The sequence below is a fragment of the Enoplosus armatus genome, chromosome 7, assembly GCF_043641665.1.
Source record: "Enoplosus armatus isolate fEnoArm2 chromosome 7, fEnoArm2.hap1, whole genome shotgun sequence".
NCBI classification, from domain to species: domain Eukaryota; kingdom Metazoa; phylum Chordata; class Actinopteri; order Centrarchiformes; family Enoplosidae; genus Enoplosus; species Enoplosus armatus.
In genome coordinates, this window is record NC_092186.1 from 7,293,451 (window position 1) to 7,312,930 (window position 19,480).

General features: G+C 43.7%; 1 protein-coding gene across 2 annotated transcripts in view; it reads right to left on the reverse strand.

Moving 5' to 3' along the window:
• Positions 1 to 14,915, reverse strand: part of nhsa (Nance-Horan syndrome a (congenital cataracts and dental anomalies)) — a 51,298-nt gene extending 36,383 nt beyond the window's left edge. For both annotated transcript variants that reach the window (XM_070908909.1, XM_070908910.1), the window contains exon 1: positions 14,636 to 14,915. In XM_070908909.1, the coding sequence (XP_070765010.1) occupies positions 14,636 to 14,915 (280 nt within the window). The remainder of the gene's footprint in view (positions 1 to 14,635) is intronic.
• Positions 14,916 to 19,480: the final 4,565 nt, after the last annotated feature.

The following is a 19,480-nucleotide window of genomic DNA, read 5'->3' on the forward strand; positions in this document are numbered from 1 at the left end:
AGATTCAAAAGTCACCCTGAAACATTTTCCAGAGACCGTTTCACTCCCTCACATGAAGTCATAAATTTCATGAAGTTTCACGGGTGAGGAGGGCTTGACCAGAGAGGTACATCACTCTTGGATACCTTAGCCTTGGATCATTCCCAACATCTCAGATTTCTCAAGTATTCTCGTGGCAGAGGTCATGAAAACAAAAGCTGTGGGAAGAGGAACCAGTCAAGTGTCGAGCAGTAACTCAGTATTCAGCCTAATGCCAGAATACACAAAACAAGAATCTGTACTCACATGATCACATTAACTGAGAGATTCATCTCTTAGACTGATGACTGACTCATTGTTTCTTTCCACTCTGACAAATAACCAAAGATGAAGGCCAGCACATCAGCTGTGCACACTAAATAAGGCAGCCAAGAGAGCCTGACTCAGCCTGTTACTGTAAACTCTCACTAGCTGACCGACAGTTCCTTAATAAGATCAGGATCAGTGCGCCTTTAACTTGTAGACCCCCTGAGGAGTAAGAACAGGAGGTGAGGTAGAAACATAAAGGCGTATGTACACATGCACATATGTCATAAACAAATATCCAGTTTAAGTCCCTGAACTACTTACAAAGAAAGATTTCTACCCTCACGATGCACTTGTTGATGCACAGCTTACAGAGCAAGACAGAAGTTGTGTCACTGAAAAGAGCATTCTGTGGTTTACCCACATAGATTACGATTAAAGAAAAGTTGATTCCTTCCTTTAGCAAACTCTCCCATCTGCAGAGTACCAAGTTTCACTCTAGCGGCTCTACAGGTTGAGCACACGGATCATTCTTTGGCGGAGCACCAACATCAACAACAATCAAGAAACAAGGAACACCAAATAGGGTGTGGGAATGTGTGCTTCCTATGGACAAGAGCAATGCTTGACACAATGGCAGAAATTAAAGTGAAGTCAGTAACAGAACGAACATTTCTGGACCTCTGTAAATGATTACCTTTTTCTTGAATACACTCTTCTTCAAGCCCGACTTACAACAAAAAGCCACCATAAAAAGACACAACAAAAGGCAGCAGAAGTGCCATTCAAGGACAAATGGCCGACAAAAAAGAAAAGCCTACAGAGCTACAATTGAGACTTGACTCTCCAACTCCACCTCATAAACATGAGATAACTTGTGCTCTGTAAATACATCAGTCACTCTCAGTGACCGGGCAAATGACTCTGAGCCTGACAAAGCCTGTGCGTCTTATAATTCCTTGATGTGGATGAAACAACAGTGGTGCGATGCAAAGATCAGGGCAGTGTGCCCCTCCCCGTGTCCCGCAGTCCTCAGACTGTGTTTAAACCAAGAGATCAGACATCCGTAATCTCCATTGTCCCGTCCTGGGTAGACGACAGGGTCCTACCATGGCCCACTTTAACAAGCAGGGCCATCTGCAGAGTCACAGATGGTCCTGGCAATGTCTCACAGGTTCCCACATTTAGATAGAGGGTTAACCTGATACGAGCCAGTTCACTCAAATGAGAAATCCATACACTTTACAAACCCACACTCACAGAGACTGAATCCGCCTCGATACGCAGTTTATTATGCTTTTAAGTCCAGAATAACACAGCAGCTTTATTTTTCACGCCATATCAACACCTACCATCACAGCTCTCCGTCTACAACCTGGATCTCCTAAAACATGCTGCATATGCTTTTCATTACGTGTTATTTTCATCTGTCAGAATGAAGTCTTTGATCCACCTCTATGCACTCCCTTTAGCGCTGCACCTCTGAAAACACACATTCAAAACAAGCTTAGTACAGCTCCCCCACCTCAGGGTCCACCCTGTTCAAACTGACAAGAAGGTTCATTGGCTAAACAATAAAAAAACAACGCCTTTATGACAGGAATGAATAGACATCATCAAGGTGATAAATGAGGCATTTCTGTCACAAGCTGGTGCCGCCGTGGCATTTAGTTTGGGAGTGAACAAACAGAGGGGCAATAAAGCCGGGAGTGAGATAGGGGCACACGTTAAGGACACATGCAGTGAAAGAATTCAAATCAATGGCCATCAACGTGTCCTGCCAAATGGGCTCAACTGGGACATTTCTTCCTTTAGACAAAGTGCTGCCGAGGTAACTGTCCAGACATTAAGTGAATGGAGAGACGTCCTCATTCAAAAAGGTCCTATGGCCGAGATCTCTGTTACCGATTGGCTGCTGGGTGATGAAACTGCCGGGCGTTATCCCAGCAGGAGAGCTGTGACCTTGACCTCCTGTTAAGGTGAAGATGGGAGGCCGGGAGACTCTGAGCTCTGACGGGCGAGTGTGGCCTGGCTTTGTGTCCCTCAATGGAGAGGTAATGAGTCACACAAAACTTCCCAACAGCCAGCCAGCTGGCATGCAGCTCGCCTGCACAAAGAGATCTGCGAGGGTAGGCCCAAACGCTGGTCTGTTTCAGCATGGCAGCCATTCAAGCCCTGCTTTCCATTTCATTTGCACGAGCGCTTTTGTGTCTGGATCTCAGTCAGACATATGTCTCTCTCTCTCTGTGTGCTTCTCTTTTCTCGAGACATTGTCCGACTCACCTCCGCTTTGCTCCTATTTACTGGCTGGAGGAGACACTGGGGACTGGGTTAGGCTTTTGATCTGGCCGGTCCTGTTCAAGCTTAGACCCAAAATCAAAATGGGTGTTTGAATCACAAGCAGACAGTAGACTGAGGATCTGGGATACGACTGGTCAAGCCACATTTGGAGGTCGCCAGAGGCCCTGTTCAGACCTGGTATTAACGTGCGTCCTGGGTGAGCCGATCACAAGTGGACAGCTCTAATACCAGGTGTGAATGCACCCAAGACGCATTGAGATCCAATCACTCAGACCACATTCGGAGGCGGTCTGGGCTGCTTGTGTCCAGATTCTTTTAGCAGTGTGTCCGCGAATGTGTCCTGGCCCACATTGAAGGACTCAACTCAACTAACGTCCTCTGTGTTCACTCAAAATCTGAAACAACAACAAGAAGCAAAACAGATTCTGGTGGATGGTGTACACACGAAACACGCTGTCTGATGTCCTCCGGCTGCTCTACCTAAACTCTCTGTGATTTACGAAGGTTCCTGGTCGACAGATAGCTTTACTTGTTGTTCAAGTAACCACTAAGTGTAGCTGCTGTTAGTTAGTTAACCACTAGCTCAGTTAGCCGAGCAGCTAGAGCTCCACTCCCCGGACTGTGAGATCAGAGCACCGGGAGAGTGTTGGTGTTTACACCGCTAGCACAGGATCTTGGGACCGCCGGGTGGAGGAGGTTTAATAAAGCTTTATTTAAGCTTGACAGCTAATAGACCGCTAGCTGCACGACTAACTGAGCTAATTACCTAATGGCAGCTACAGTTAGCGGTTACTTTAACAAGTAAAGCTTTCTGTCCATCAGTAAACACTGCAAATCAAAGAGAGTTGAGGCAGAGCAGCCGGGGGACATCAGAGGGAAAACATTTTCACAAGTTTCACCAAAAGCAGTGAAAGTTATAAAGTTGTGTTTTTGTACAGTAATCAGTGAGGCACGGCCCCCAGAAACACTCCACTCTGGATCGGATCACCTGGAACACATGTTGATACCAGGTCTGAACAGGTTCAGAGTGCAAATGCATCCCTGACTGCTTTGAAAGTCTACCTAGTCAAATTGGTAGAGTGTGAATAGCAGGACAGACCTCAGATGGATCTGGGTGATTTGCATATTCCAAAGCTCAGATAAGACTTTGAAGCCTGAACCTGAGCCAACGTACCAAACAGCCAACAATCTCTCTAGTTGTAAGACTGAGAGGAAATGTGCATATCTTTATTACGCAGCAGTTGCAGCTTCCCACAGATAGACTGATAGACATCATGAAGCAGCAATACAAGCAACAGGGACAATCAGTGTCCTAGAAATCAGGCTCAAACTTAACTCGCGGAGGCCCGAGTTAAAAATCAGCAGTGGTTTTAGTTGGTAGGCAGGATCATCATTTTTATTACAACATGTATAACAGTGGTCTTGTAAAACACAAGCCTCACGCTGTATTTGGGGATGTTAGGCCAAGCAATAGCATTACAGAGCTGGAAAGAAAACACATTTCAGTTTCCCACACAAGGAAAAAGTTACACACACTGAAGCACACAAACAAATCCTGATGTCTACAGTTTAGCAGTATTCCCGGGAGTATTCCTGCAGGAGGAGAGAGTCTAAATGAAAGTCCGTGCTTCTAATGAAAGACACCTTCCACAGCGTTTTGGGCTCCGGGCTGACGGCCAACAGATGGGGCTTCTCAGCTGGCAACAACACAGCAGCACCTTCGGGTACGTCCAGCTACCATTTCAGATACAGCCTGAGGGAGGAAATACTTTCTTCAGATAAAGTGATGTGAACCATCCACAGTAGGCTGACCCTCCGTTTGTTCTATGATGCAACAGTGGCCAACAGCCCTCGCATTTCCCATAAATGACTCGTCGTAAAAATCTATTTCCAGGAACTATTTCTCCAGGGTCTGACAGTGAAAACAAGTCACAACCACAACTAAACTACACTAAAACTGTGCATCTCGTCTAAGCCAAATCCATATCAAAATCTTATCAAAGTGTGTACAAATGCACATATATAGACTACTACAGAAAACCAGACTGCTAAAGCGAATTTAGCAAATGTCTCCACAAGGTCAAGAAAACAAGACTGAAAGCTTTGCCAGCTGTAATGACCTTTGGCATCATTGTTACACACCTTGCGCGGTGGCGTCAAAGGAATATTCAAATACTGACTCCCGTTTGACGTCACCTTGGTTCTTCTTGGCTGCGTTTAGACTTTGGTATTCGCTGTTGATTCCTGGTTTTTACTGTCGCCCACAGCATTCATAACTTTACCAAAATAACTGAGTAGAAAAGCCTTTCCAGACAATTTTTCTTCCCATCCCATACTGTAGATTCTCTTCATCTCTCTGCTCTAAAGTGCAGTCCCTTCAGTACGATTCGCAGCGTACAAAGCAGACAGCATTTTTAAAAGCATGTCTGTCGTTTTCTTGAAATCACTGTTGCTCTTTTAAAGTGGAAAATTTTGATTTAGCTCACATTGTATAACTAAAAAATGAAGCATAAACTCTTACAGGAAGTCGCTCTGTGATGGCTCGCTGCCTGATGTAGAGTGGTTGCCAAGACAGACTGGGCAAACCATCACAAAGGCCCAACAGCAGCTATGATGGAGGATATAAAACTGGGTTTGTCCCGAATATCATTTCATTTTCTTCTTCCAGTCTCTCCTTCCCAACAAAGTTCAGTGTTGTATGGACATACTGATCCCAAACTAATCACTGAGACACATGGATGTTATCCCTCCACATGACTAGTGATGAACTGTACTATTTCTTGGCTTCTCAGGTGTACAGTAAACATGCTTGTAGTTTGTTATGGTACAATTACACCACTGTTTCACAGTAAGACAGCTCCAGACAGTTTTGGAGACACTGATTCCACGGAGTGTTTGAATCTAAACAGGTGGAGTCTTTCTACACCTTCATTGTGGAAAAAACAACAATACGGCGTCTCATTCAATACATGTTGTCAGTGCTCAGATATCAGTGGAAGTTCCCTCCGAGTCAAAACTCCCCAGTGAGCTCTGAGACCTTTTTTTAGATTTGGAAACTGGATCTTTCTTCAGGGTGAGAATCCATTTGGATTCTACATGTGTAATAGATTGATGGTAAGCTAGAATTTCCTGCTTTCTCATAATCAAATATCTAATGCTGTGTGCAACAGACTCTGTGGAAGTTAGATGTCATGAGATCAGTAACAAAGGCCACAATAAAAACTAAAATGATTTACTTGGAAACAAAATGAAGCCCGTTTCTCTTTCAGACTGAGTCAAGGGACATTTTATTACTCATTTGACCGAAGTGAAGTTCAGCAAACCAGAGCAGTGAGGTCAGTCCCTGTTTTACAAATGAAACACTCTCATTTACAAGAACTCACTGTGTGGTGATTTATACATACTCAGAAACTGTAGCAAATATTACCATACAAATCTACAATGCATCAGTTGTGGGTTGATTGGTGGTCAGTATATGTTTAATACAAATATTTGCAAAATAAAAAAGCAGAACATAATGGAGAGCAGGTCATCCATTTTTATTGCAAAGCACTTTTTCACTGCTATAGCAGGATGGTCTCTCTCCCACTGGGGCTGCTGGGAGCGGGTCTGGCTAAATCTCAAAATAAGAAACTGGGATACAGAGATGAGTGAGAGAGAGAGAGAGAGAGAGAGAGAGAGAGAGAGAGAGAGACCCAGAAGCCCAGAGAAAGCAGTCAGAGAAGAAGAACAAAGTATACAAAATGCCTGAGGGAGCGGGCAGGCACAGAAATTACTGGCAAGGATAAAAGATGAATCCGGGTGGCGAGGAAATATCCCAGAGGAGGAGGAGGGTATAAAGGAGGGAGGAACAAAAGCCAGTGCAGGAGGGTGAACTTGCGTGTGCTTCATGGCACAATGAGCCGGGTGGAGGAGAGTAATCCTCTCACGTTGACCTGTCCACGGAAAGCCTGTGTGGAGGCCTCAGGTCATTCTCAGTGCCACAACTACTGTTATCTGGAGCTTTAAAGTGATGCACATCTGGCATGAATTCTTCACAATGAACAAAATGAAAGAAGGAACTAAGCAGAATTCCCTATCTGCTAATAAATGATTGATTTACTAAGCGAGATTTGACATATTCCCTAACGCAGAACAAGTCTTTGGCAGATAAAAGTTAGAAAAGGAAACATTCTGTGTCAAAACTGACGCCGTTCGTTCGTGGAAAGGTGTTGAAGTGATGAGAAGCAGAGCACCAGAAATCTCTGTATCCAGGTCAGTGCCGCTCGTTCACAAACACTCCACCAGCCTGCTACAGGGTGCCTTCGCCCACTTGCACTAGAAGTGTAAATCAGTGTGACAAGTGAGGGCCCACAGGACGGTGCAAACACAGCAGGAAGCAGATAAGACCATGAAGAGGGAGTCTGGCCTGAAATGGCAGCGGTATGAGGAGAGCACAGGATGGATCATTAGATCAGACAGCCATTTCCCAAAAACAAGACAGAAAATATAAAATGGCAGAAGACGCTCTCTGACTGAGGCTTCATCAATAGTGATGTCTGTTCAAAGTGGAAGTTGTCAAGTTTCTGGTTCTTGTTGAGTGTAATTAACATTCAAGTCAAGTCGTATGAGAGATGACGTCAAAATCTGTCAAATCTTTCAGGTCCTAGTTAGACATTTTGAGAAATACTTTTGCATTTGCTGTCTTGCAAATAGTTAGATGAGAACATTTCTATCACGCGCAGCTTAGCTTAGCGTAGAGACTGGAAAGAGGGGGAAGCAGATAGCCTGGCTCTGCCAAAACATTAAAAACAAAATCCACAGGAGGTATTTTATAGGACTATTTTTTGGCCGTCTGCACTGACTTCCCTTGGACAGAGCCAGGCTAGCTGTTTCCCCATGTCTTTATGCTAAGCTAAAGTAACCCTGGCTGTAGCTTCATATGTAACAGGCAGACATGAGAGCGGTATTGTTCTTCTCATCTAACTCTCAACATGCTTTCAAGTGTATTTCCCAAAATGACAAACTATTGTTTTCAACAGTATCAAACCTCTAAACTCGTAGCAGTAGCTGCCAGGTTGCTTTAAATATTCCGTGCTACTGAAGGCGGAAATGTAATTAAAACTGTAATAATATTGCTGAATATCTCTCTGTGCTAGGATGAGATTATTCCAACTGTCCCATGGAACTGAAAAGAAAACCAGACACCAGCAATTTTACGTGCGAAGAGAAATCCAACGGATCTAATCACACACACACACACACCCTCATATCCACAGGTGCTTTCTTTTTTGAATCACTGGTGGTAGGGTGATTGATGAAAAGGCTCTTTCAACTTTAAAGACTCAACCTGGCTGATCCACTGGCTCGTACACAGAGGCGAGGTGAGGGGAGCATGCATTCCAGTCAAATCCCAGTCTAAACACCTGCATGGCAAAGACTACAAATCCACATGTGTTTCCTTCCTGTTAAACTACCAAGTCATTTTTAGCTCACATTTTCCCCACCACCCAGCACTTTTACACCTTGGCTTTGTCTTAAAGTCAGATGAGAAAATCTTTTGAAAGTGTCCCTAGATTTGCATACATAGCTCTGTTATACGCTGTAAATTATAACTTCCTTTCCTTTTAAAGAGCATGGGAGGATTTACTTAATATAAAAATACTTTTATACACCTGTGACTCACTCACTCTCAGATCCTTTATCTCTCACTTCCTACTAATCTCTCACCGGATAGCGAGCCAACTATTAACATGGACTAAGAAAAGAAGAGTTCATAAGAATTTAACTTGACTTTTTATCTTCCCTTCCTGCAAAGATGAAGAGATGTGTTTTAAGATTTCCCTAAGAATAATTCAATTGCGTAATATTTAAGCCTGTCTTTGTGACGGTGGTGGCCTGGGAGGAGGGGCTGTGGAGGAGCACAAAAGCAGGGAGGGAGATCATATCATTTAAAGAGGAGTTGGGAGAGGAAGTCCACGCAGGTGGCCTCCTGAAATGCTTCTGGCTAGTGGCGACAAGACAAAGACAGCCAATAGTAAAAAAAGAAAATAGACAATAGTTTTACAGCCTCTGAGCTGTCAATATTTTTCCAGGTTGCCAGGGAAAAGAATGTGGTGAGGTGTTGCAGAGTTAGTTTAACTTGAAGTCTGATGTGTATTTATTTGATCTTTGTCTCAGTTAGTGTATTAAGAATAACAGTTACATGTAGATTCAGACAGATGGCTGAGCAGATGTTGTAGAGCCAAGAACAGAGAATACCTCCTCTGAATAAATACAGGCAAGGTCACACCGATCTTTATTCTGTGCACCAAATTACAAGCAGTACTTGCAATAAATTGTTTTTGGCACAAGAAGACAGAGTTGTAAATTGTGCCAGGTACCACAGGTCATGATGACTAAAATACGACAGGCACTGTGGCGCTGTATGAAAGCTGTTTGTGTGTACGTATATGTTGCTGCAGCTCATTGGGCGATTTAAAGCCGAGAGACATCACAGAAACTTGAGGAAGTAAAGGACAAAAAAACATCCAGAACCAGCCATGCAGCTGTTCACGGCTCAGTTCTTCCCGGGGTCATGGGTGACAACCTGGACGGAAGACTTTGTTGAAGTTATTGACTTGACTCTGACAGTTTAATCATCCCTGGGTTTTGCCGGTCCGCTGACCTGTGGCTATTCAGTATCATGTCAAACATTAAATCCACTCTAATTGGCCAGTCAAGTCTTTAGAAGCCAAGTGATAAGCAAGATGGAGGCGGCTGTGTTTGCTCTTTTGTGTTTTGAAGGGGGGTGTAGACGGGGGTTTTCGAGGTCAGGGGGGTAGATGACTTTGCCCCCCCACCTCCTCCTCAGGACAGGCTTGAATTGTCCCAGAGCTCCATAAAGAGTAATGACTGCTGGGGAATGTTATTAAATAAGTGTGAGTGTGTGTATGAGAGACACATACACACCTCAGGGCAAGCAGATAGCTTATCATGGCTCCCAATTTCTGCAGAAGAAAAAACAATCCACTCTCGCCGACAACAAACCAGAGCGTAGCTTCCTCTGGAGGAACCTGGCGTTACAAAAACAGAAATATTTCACACATTCCTTAACACAAATGTCTATATACCTGAAAATATACAGAAGACCAGCAGAGGGATTTTTAGATGAGTCGGTGTATAGAGGGACCACACTCAGAAGCACTTGCTCTCATGGAGGGTCCCACCGCAGGAATGTAAAGTGTAATCACTCACACATTTCCCCCGAGCAAAGCAATGAAAAAAAAACCTTCACCTTAATTTTAACAAAACGTCTCCTTTCATAAACAAACACAGCCTCAACCACTAACTCCGCGTGTGGGGTGCAAGGTCCCAGAAGTGCAAGCGAGCACTGTGGTTTCCTGGTCGCTGGCTTTTTGGAATGCTTGACTTGACAGAACGGTTCAGCAGAAACCACTTCAATCACAGGCCGAGCTCTCCACCGGGGGCTGAGGTGCTGAGACGCACACATAGTTAATGGAGCCTAGAGAAGGGGGAAACCTTCAGTTCAACTTGAAGAAAGGCCGCACTTCTCATTTCAATGTCACTCTGGTATAAAAACAATTCGCTGACAATGAAGTGTTTATATCATATTATCAAGTTACAACGTGGAATACTGAACAAAGCCATTGGTTTGTTCATAGTTTGGGACTTTTTTTTATACTCTGCTCCCAAAAATGCAAAGTCAGAGTGCTGAATATAAGCCGCGAGGAAGTAGAAAGAAATGACTGTGCATAGATAAAGAGTACATGACATCAGCTCTAACACAGCTGAATGAAAACAACAGGGCACGGCATCGTGGCTGTCTAGGCCTTCTCAGTGTCTGTCTGGCAGGAGGGGGAAGGTGCAGGAATAAATGAGCAAGTCTTTGAAATCTGCTCTATAATTAGCAGGGGTACTATATCAACGGCAGGTTGTCTGGACCTGCAGAAAAATGCGTCTGATAATGAAAGAGAAAAGAGGATTAGAGTCGCCCTGTTCTAAAATGCGATCCACCGATGCATTTATTTTCTTGGCGGGAATGCTTTAAAGTCTTTGTTCGCTTTAAAGAAACGGACTGAGGCCGGTGCCATTCGTGCAGAGAACATAAAATTTCACTCGCTGACAAAACATTTTCAGTCCCACATTATCTGAAGCTCTGTCGTAAATCCTAACATCGATTGCTATTGACCTCGGATGGAGTGTGCATTGACTCGTTGTTGCAGCCTCACTTAGTAAATCAAAGTCCCAGTAATGGCCGGACTGGGTCAATGAAATGCAGAGGGGAAGGACTGTCAGCAGGCTAATGTGCTTTCCTGGTCTAAGCTGCTCTAGCAGAGTTTATGGTAGCATAGATGATGTGCAACACAGAAACTTTCATTCCAGGCTCACAGAGCTGCACGAACGTCACAGTGCTGAAGTGGGAGACCGGCTCTGGAGTGAAATCAAAAGGCAGAGAGGATGGTGACTGCGGAGCATAAATACATGAGTCTCAATCTTACTCAAGGCGTTGTTTAAGCAAGCGGAAAAGTAGTACAGTGGAAAGCTTAAAGCACCTATAAGCACAGTAGTGAGAAATTGTCGCTGCTGCAGGTCCTTGTCTTTTCTTACATGTTACATAACATGTAGTGTGTGTCGAGCGAGTGAGCTCAAACATTTAAGCTGACTGAACTTGACAGTTACAAATGAGCAACTAAAATTGAACTTAATTAGTCAGCTGGTTAATCAATGTATAATCTCCAAATGTATAAGGTAAACTAGAAGCAATATACATGCAGTGTGCTTATCTAAAAGATAAGATAACGGTCCTGGCTGTTCTTTTATGTGGGGTCATTTGCAAACACTTTTTCTTGGTGTACATTACATTTTTAATGCACATTATTATGCTAATCATGTACAGGTGTGAAATAAAACCTTTTGCAACGCTTTGTTCATAGCGTCACGTCAGTGGATTACAGTTGTACTCGAGGTTTAATACTACAACCGATAACATGTCCTATCACTTTCAACTCAACACTTTAAAGTCACAAGATTATCATGTAAGACCATGTACACAGTGTGTAACACTAATGCATTACGGATTTAACGAGATCCTGGTCTTGTATCCATAATAAGCCGGAAGAGCAAGACGCAGTATGCTAACAAATGTAAGGCATTATTACCGTCTGGTGCGCTACTGTGTTGAAAGTTTTTTCTTGTTTTTCCTCAGTGGATCAGTGAGACTAAGGCTTTCCTCTATCTGGTATTGTGAAACGGTCTCTGGAGCGGTCTGTACAAGGAATGTCGTAAACTGCAAGCCATGTGCAGTTGGACCAGAAAAGCCAGAGGGCCACTTGCCGCCACAAGTATTACAGCTCCCCCTCCACATTGAGCCAGTGTAACTTAAAACCCAGCAGAGTGCTCTGACACGGGACTGCACTACAGAGCCCCGGTCTGGCAGAGGAGCTCTGATGGTAGTCAAATGCAGACATTGATGGGGTGTCACGGGAGAGCTGTCCAAACACAGGGCTGAGGGATGCATGCCAGGCTCCTGGTGTGTATGTGTGTGTTCAAGTGTGTGAGTGAGGCCAAGGATACGAGACAGAGGAAGAGAAGTGTTTCACATGGATTTGGATACACAGAGACAACCTCTTCTCATTTTAAGGTGTGTACTGTTTGTTTAAAAGGATCCCTGGTATTATTTAGTTGGACTCCACTGTATAAATAGCCATGTCAATCAATCATGGACAGCAGAAGCATCACTTAAGTGTCTATATATGGACCTGCTGGCATAGTAAGTACAGCTCTTGTGTAGCTGGTGTTGATAGAGAAGAAAAGGCTCAATATGAGATGAAGCAAAAGTGAAAGAGAGACACACTTCTAGCAAACCAAATCGTTTGACCTAAATGTGTCAGCATCAGGCATACAAATATTACCACGGAGGGAGTCTCCAACAACTAAACAACCTTACACACCAGTGGTATTTAACTGATGCACCACCAGACAAACGTTTTCCCAAACAGCGGGGTGACTTGCATGGGACAGCACTTGTGACACCTTACCAACGGGCCAATGTCTGATTCTGCATAATCCAATATGGTATCTGCAGCTGTGTCCTTCAGCAGTCGTCCTGAGGACAAGTCACAGCCGCATCATAAAAGCCCACCCCCGCCTACTGAGCCCTCAGTGCCTTGAAATGCTCCATTTACACTGATTGTCATTCAGATGAGGGAGGGCTCTGTTGTTTAAGGCTGCCCCTGGCACCATTAATATGAAAAGCACAATTAAGAGTAATTAGGCTTTTCCAGGCAAAAAGGGGGGTTATCTGGTAACGTTGCACGCAAGACCTCCTGTACAACAACGTGTAGCATGAGCGTGGATTTGATCATTTCATCCCAACATATTCACTCCACGCTGTAGACGTGGGATGAATCAGACAGTAAATCATTTGACTTTAATGTTGCGGTTTGGTATCATCTTTATGCAGCAGCTTAAACACAAACTGAGCTGGGAGTACTTTATTCATAAAATATGGCTCTAATTACAACACTGCTGTAATAACTTTTTACTGATTCTAAGAGACGGCTTCATCAAAGCAGCATCCCAAATTAATGTACATGGAGTCTGGTTAGATCCAGAGAGCTGGGGTCAAATAAAAGCTATAATAAACTCATAAGAAACTAGATACTGTGTCACTTATAATCATCCATTCACTCGTCACCACTATGTGTTTGCGTCCCCGCTCAGAGAGGAGCGTACTTTCAAATATGAACTGATGGAGCCTCTTAAAATCAGGCTCAAACTGTCTTCAAGACCACGCAGCAATTCCGGCTGCAACAACATCTAGATAAGACCAAGATGACTCAGGAGCTTTGCAGACATATTGCAAGTGGTCAGCTTATTGAGACTGCACTTAGCGTGACGTTTAGTAGGCCTGCAAAACTCAGTCAGCAAATTTTGCCTCAACCAAGAGCTACAAGCGCAAAAATCAGGTTTAAGAGGGGTCTGTATGTTTTTTGCTTGTGGCAGGCAGCGGATAAATACCTTCAGGCTAACTACCCCAGTCAACGACCACAGGAAGCAGGGTCTGGGGAACATGCATGGACTTGCTGAACCTAAACTAAAGTGGGGTAAATCCACTGGGGTATGTCCGAGCTGGAGAGACTGTTAGGGGCTGAATAACTCTGGGGGTAGAGAGGGGTGCACAGGGTTTGTAACACACACACACACACACAAATATCACATCACCGCCCAGTCATGGGGGGGGGGGGGGGCAGAGATACTAACACAGCCAGGCGATGGCCACATGCTGTGTTATCAGGGTAATGAATTCTTACTGGTGGCCAAGCAAAGTTCAACACAGGGAGCAGGACAACAGTGAGGACAACAGCAGAGCATCATGCTTGCATCTACATCAAATGCCACTTTTTTCCAAATAAGAACTCATTGGTGTTTTTAACTCCAAGGAGATCAGGTGAACTGCTTCCCGCCAGGAACCAATGTTAACAAAGTTACCTGTAACTTCACTGTAGTTACATTAAGCCACAACGTCGCCCGACAGTGTGCCGTTACTCCGGGAGAGAAGGCCCGTCTACAGCAATGTAATAGCTAAGTGGTTAACGCTACTAGCATGAAGTGGGGACAGCCAGGCTGTCACACGCCCCTCAGCAGCGCGTGTCTCCCAATATGAACTAATTGCCTAATGTCTACAACAACTAAGGAGACATTACGACTGAAATTAAAATTGTAAAGATATAAAAACTTACTGACTGACTCACTGGTGCGCTGGTGGCGCTCAACAATGACTTTTCTGCGACTTTATCGTAGTTTAAGGTCGCGTTTTTAAGCTAGCATGGTGTCATTTCTGTAGTGAGCTAATATTATACAACTTGTGATGAACTTGGCTAACTTTATTTATTTTTTAATCTACGCCACTGTTTCTGTGGAAATACAGTCCGAAGTCAACGGTGAAAGTGGAAAGGATGCCTCCTCGTGTGTTTTCCTCGTGCCGTTTTCTTTTCAGAGCCGCGCGCGGGACGTGCGCAGGCAGCTCCCGCATGAAACAGATAATAACTGACAGTCAGGTACTCACGCACTGCCTCCTGTTTGGGGTCCAGCTCGGAGCAGGTCTGCTGGAGTTGGTTGATCTTACTCTGCAGCCCCCTGACCCGCTGGTTGGTGGATGTGAGGTCGTTTTCCAGCTCCTGGAATATGGAGCAGGCATGTCTGGCCAGGTCCGACAGCTGCCGCAAGGTCCGAGACAGAGCCACATTACTGATGGAGACCAGATCCTCGAAAAGCAGACCGTCCTCGTTTGGGATTTGATACCTGCACAGCAACTGAGGTTCCACGACTCGTTTGGCAAATGGCATGTTGGTGTGGACCGGGGAATAAATCCAACAAAAGTGACCCAAGAGTGAGCAGAAAGCGGTTCTCTCCCCTCGGCCCCTGATCCAGCTTTTCTGAATTCAGCTGCTGCTGATGCCCCCCATCCTTTCATTTGTTAGAGAGGACTATGTGCTCCTGGCTGCTGCGCCGGGTCATCTGCTGCCCCTAATGCTAGTGTGTTTTTCACTGCTCCAAAGTGGAGGTGGTTTTTAAAAAAAGACGGCGGAGAAACCTGGAGCGGAGCGGCGGGCTTTGCTGGATCAGGACTTACTGGACTCCCTCGCTGTTGAGCTGCCGTGTAGGCTTCACTGCGCTCAGGAAAAATGAACACAATAGTCCTGAAACACTTTCAGGAGTGTGCATACACACCACACCGAAGGTCTAATGGGCATGTTAAAATCATATGATGGAAGAATGTAAAATACAAAACAGGGTACAATAAAGTTCTCTAGAGTCCAGGTCTCTGTGAGAACATCATACATACAACATTTGAACTATGAATACACTTTCCTCGGTCTGTATGAAGTGTAATTCATCAAAAATAGTTGTAGTAAGTGGTCATATGTCAGTGAGGGGAGATCCAAATTGTATTTTCATTAATTTGCTTGTTGTGTTTTTTACCAGAACTGAAATTATTAATTGATTACAGAAATCAATCAGTAACAATTTTGATAACTGATTTTTTTTTTTTACAGCAAAAATCTGGTTTCAGTTGTGAATATTTGCTGATTTTCTAAGTCTTCTGTGATAATGAACTGAATGTCTTTGGGTTTTTGGTGTTGGCCAGACAAAACAAGTAATTTTAATATTATAACTTATAACTTATAACTGGGTAACTGACGGAACAAAACTAAAATACAACCAAAGGATTCATTGATTAATCAAAACATAATCGAACACAAATGTAAATTGACGACACAGAGCTCATGTAACGTATTGAGCATCACACTGCTTCTGTTATTTACACTCAGGTGGTTCGGCTCTGTTGTGGGTGCATCGTGGGTGAAAATGGAGGGGGACGGACGGCTTCCCGGGTCAACGTCGGTCTGCCTCACATGAAAAAACACATTCGGATTACTTTGTGAGCGACATTCCCTCATCAGCAGGGGAAGGTCAAGTAGTTCAGACAAAAGCAAGGGGGGTATCTGGCTGAGCATTCTCCGAGAAAACTGCAGTACATTATGTATTTTAAGATGATGGATGACAGCTTTTACATGATTCCAAATACATGTATTTTTGCAAATTTTAGGGCTTCATATGTTCATCGTTCATTCTTAATTTGTGATGAAACTGCGAGGATTCCAACTTAACTTTATAATTTCCATGCCTAGGTTAATCTTTGCTTTCACCTCTGTGTGCGGACCTGACAGCCCGGGCCCAGCTTCATTCACATTTGCTGAATGAGTGTTTAGCTAAATCCCACCAGCTGACGGGGCCAGAATCAGCAGAGGTGACAGCCTAAAAGCTCTTCCTGTGGCCTAACTAAAGTCCACACCAGAAGTGCAACCTTTGCAAAGCCCTGCGCTGGGACAAAGGAGGGACGAGAGAAACGGCGTATGGCGTCATCTTTGAGTAATGGCGCTGCAACAAAAGGGCTAACTTGAACAGACAAAAGCGGGTAATCTTTGTTGTGAGAAGGGTCAGCTTTGACTTTAAGCCACCGGGGGTGATACAAGTCGTTGAGAAGCCATTGCACATTTACAGTGTATTTACACTGAACTTGAAAATAAACTCTACATGTCTTTGTCAGTTCATTTCATTAGATTAACATTGAGTCTCTGCTTTATTCCAACAAACTATTGAGGTCTACAGAGGCCCAATTTTGTCTTTGTGGCTGAGAGCGCTCAATATCTCCACCTAGACGAATCAATAATAGTAATGACCATGCAGATAATAATAATCCAGTTGCTGACTGTGTGTGATATAGCTAGATGGCAATTATATCAAACAGGCATATACTTAGAGACAACACATGGCTGACACATATAGTTTCCTCATCACGTGCAGCTGTCATCTTGAAATGCAAACCAAACACTTTTAAGTGGTATTTATAGTTCAGTGAGAATGGCTCCCCGTTAAGCCGACCGATTTAATCAACACACACACTCCTCTCCTGATGTATAAGATGAAATAAAACCTACAGTAGGGGAGGAGAGGCTGTAAGTTGATGCGGCAGGTACTGACACGCAGGGCCGTGCCAAATATTGGTTATGGCACAGAGGGGCTGCGAGCGCCTTGTTGTCGTCTGGCATCCCGTGTCTGTCTCCCAGACTGAACTCATTCACTCCAGCTCATTCATTTTCTCCATCTAGTTTCTCAGATGTGGGAGCGACGCATTACTCCAGAATGCCTCAACGCAGGCTCAAACGCTGCTCAACTGTTTTCCTTGGATTTAAGAATCTGTTTCATTTTGCTCTTTCTTAAAAATAATGTCCTGCGATTTCAATCACCCCAAAGAACTCATTCAGTCATACTTGTCTTTGGTCCTCTGCTAGGCTGAATTTAATCTTGCAGAATACTTCACATCCCGAACATGAGTTATATGCTGCTATTTCCAGGAAAAATGAGAGGCAAAGTATATCAACCATGCAAACTGTAACAAGACAAAGAGTTTGCAAGCCATGCGAGAGGCTCTATGGAGCTGTACTTAGGCAAAGCAATGCAAAGAGCTAAATGTATTTTAGCATTAGCATGCTAACATGCTCACTATGACAATGCTAAAAGGCTGATTTTAAGCAGGTTTAATATTTATTAATTTGTAATTAGCATGTTAGCGTGCTAACATTTGCTAATAAGCACTAAACACAAAGTATACCTGAAGCTGATGGGAACGTCATTAGTTTTGCAGGTATTCGGTTATCAACCCAAGCACTGGAGAGTCAGGGGATCACCAAAGTTAGTTCAATTCATCCGGAGGTATGCATGAATGTGTGTACCAAATTTCATGGCAATCCATCCAATAGTTGACAAGATGGTGGCGCTACAGGAAAAGTAAAGGGATCACTAAAGTCATTAGGCGACATCATGTGGGTACTACGTCTGGACAAAATTTGGTGCCAATACATTAAGTTGATGTTGAGATATTTCACGGGATAAGTGAAAAGTTTGAACTTCTGGTCGGACGAGAGGTAAAGTCAGGCGATCCCCAAAGTCATCAGGATTCATCCTCTGGGGAGCATGAATGTCTGTTCACTTCAGTAAGTTGTTGAGATCTTTCATTCTGGACAAAAGTGATGGACGGATCGACAGAGCCATGATCTAGCAGGGTTAATAACCAGGATGTTGACATAACATGTTAGTAAGTTGAAAAAAAAAAAGTCTGGATGAATATCAAAGTCCTTGATCACGATCAAAGTAGCTCGTTGGAGGACTCGGAGTGAGTGGGGATTTTGAATGCAACTTGAATGAGAGAGAAATTGGCGTGAGATGTCTAAATGGGAGCCAAGTGTGCCAGCGGATATTTTGGGACGGCCGTGGCGGAGGGTCTGGGAATACAGCCATCAGTGGCGATCTGCTTGACCCCTGGTTGTTATGTCTGTGCTGGAGAAAGCACAGCTGCTTTGTGAGAGCCAGAGGGTTATGACTGCAGATCCCTTCTGCTCTCACACCTATGATACGATAGCAGCTTCTGATACATCTGTTAATGTATCCAAACTCCAATGTCACCTTCTTTTGAGTCGTAAATGTGAGAAGAAGTTAATTCTTTTGGAATTTCAGAGTAGTTTTCTCTCACATTATTCGAGAAATTTATTCTAAAGTTTTCCAGGTTTTCCATATTCATGCCGCTCAGAGCAACCATCTTTACACTCTCGTGAAAGGGTAAAACAATATTTCTTTCAGTTACTGACAAAATGGATGGACTTCTCTTGTATCAATAGATGTAATGAAATAATTACAAGCAATAAAAATAGACAACTTTATTGATTAGTTTGATTATTGTCTTCAGCCCAGAGCTCAGTTGTGCATGATTTAAGGTGAGTTTACAGTTCAATGCTCACACCATTTTTAGCAAACATGCAGTAGCAAGCATGCCATCATGTATTTCAACCACTTCAATTACCATCATGAACAATCAGGATGTGTTGGGGACAAAATGGTCTAAAGCAAGCTGAAGCAGCACCACATCTTTGCATAGATAAAATCAAAACCACACCTGCTTGTACAGATTTGAGCTGTTTTGAAATCTATCCTGCAAAAATAAAGATTAGAGGAATATTGTGCTCATTTCTTTTTTTTGACTCCTGATTGTTAACACTGGTTTGGTTTGGATGCAGTGCAAAGACAACTTTTGGTATGATAATAAACACAAGGGGATTCAAAATCAACACCGAGACGGAGCTTAAATGAAAGATGGAGCAAAGTTTCAAGCAAAATGTCCATATTTCAAACAGATCCAGAGTCAAAAGTGTCAACATTCTTCTGTGTCCTAATAGCCTCGTGTGCCAGTGCTACAGTGTGACAACAGACAATCAAATCCTGTGTTCAGGCTGGAAATCTGTAACTAAATCAAATCCAACTCATATCTAATGTGGCCTCTTCAAACATGAAG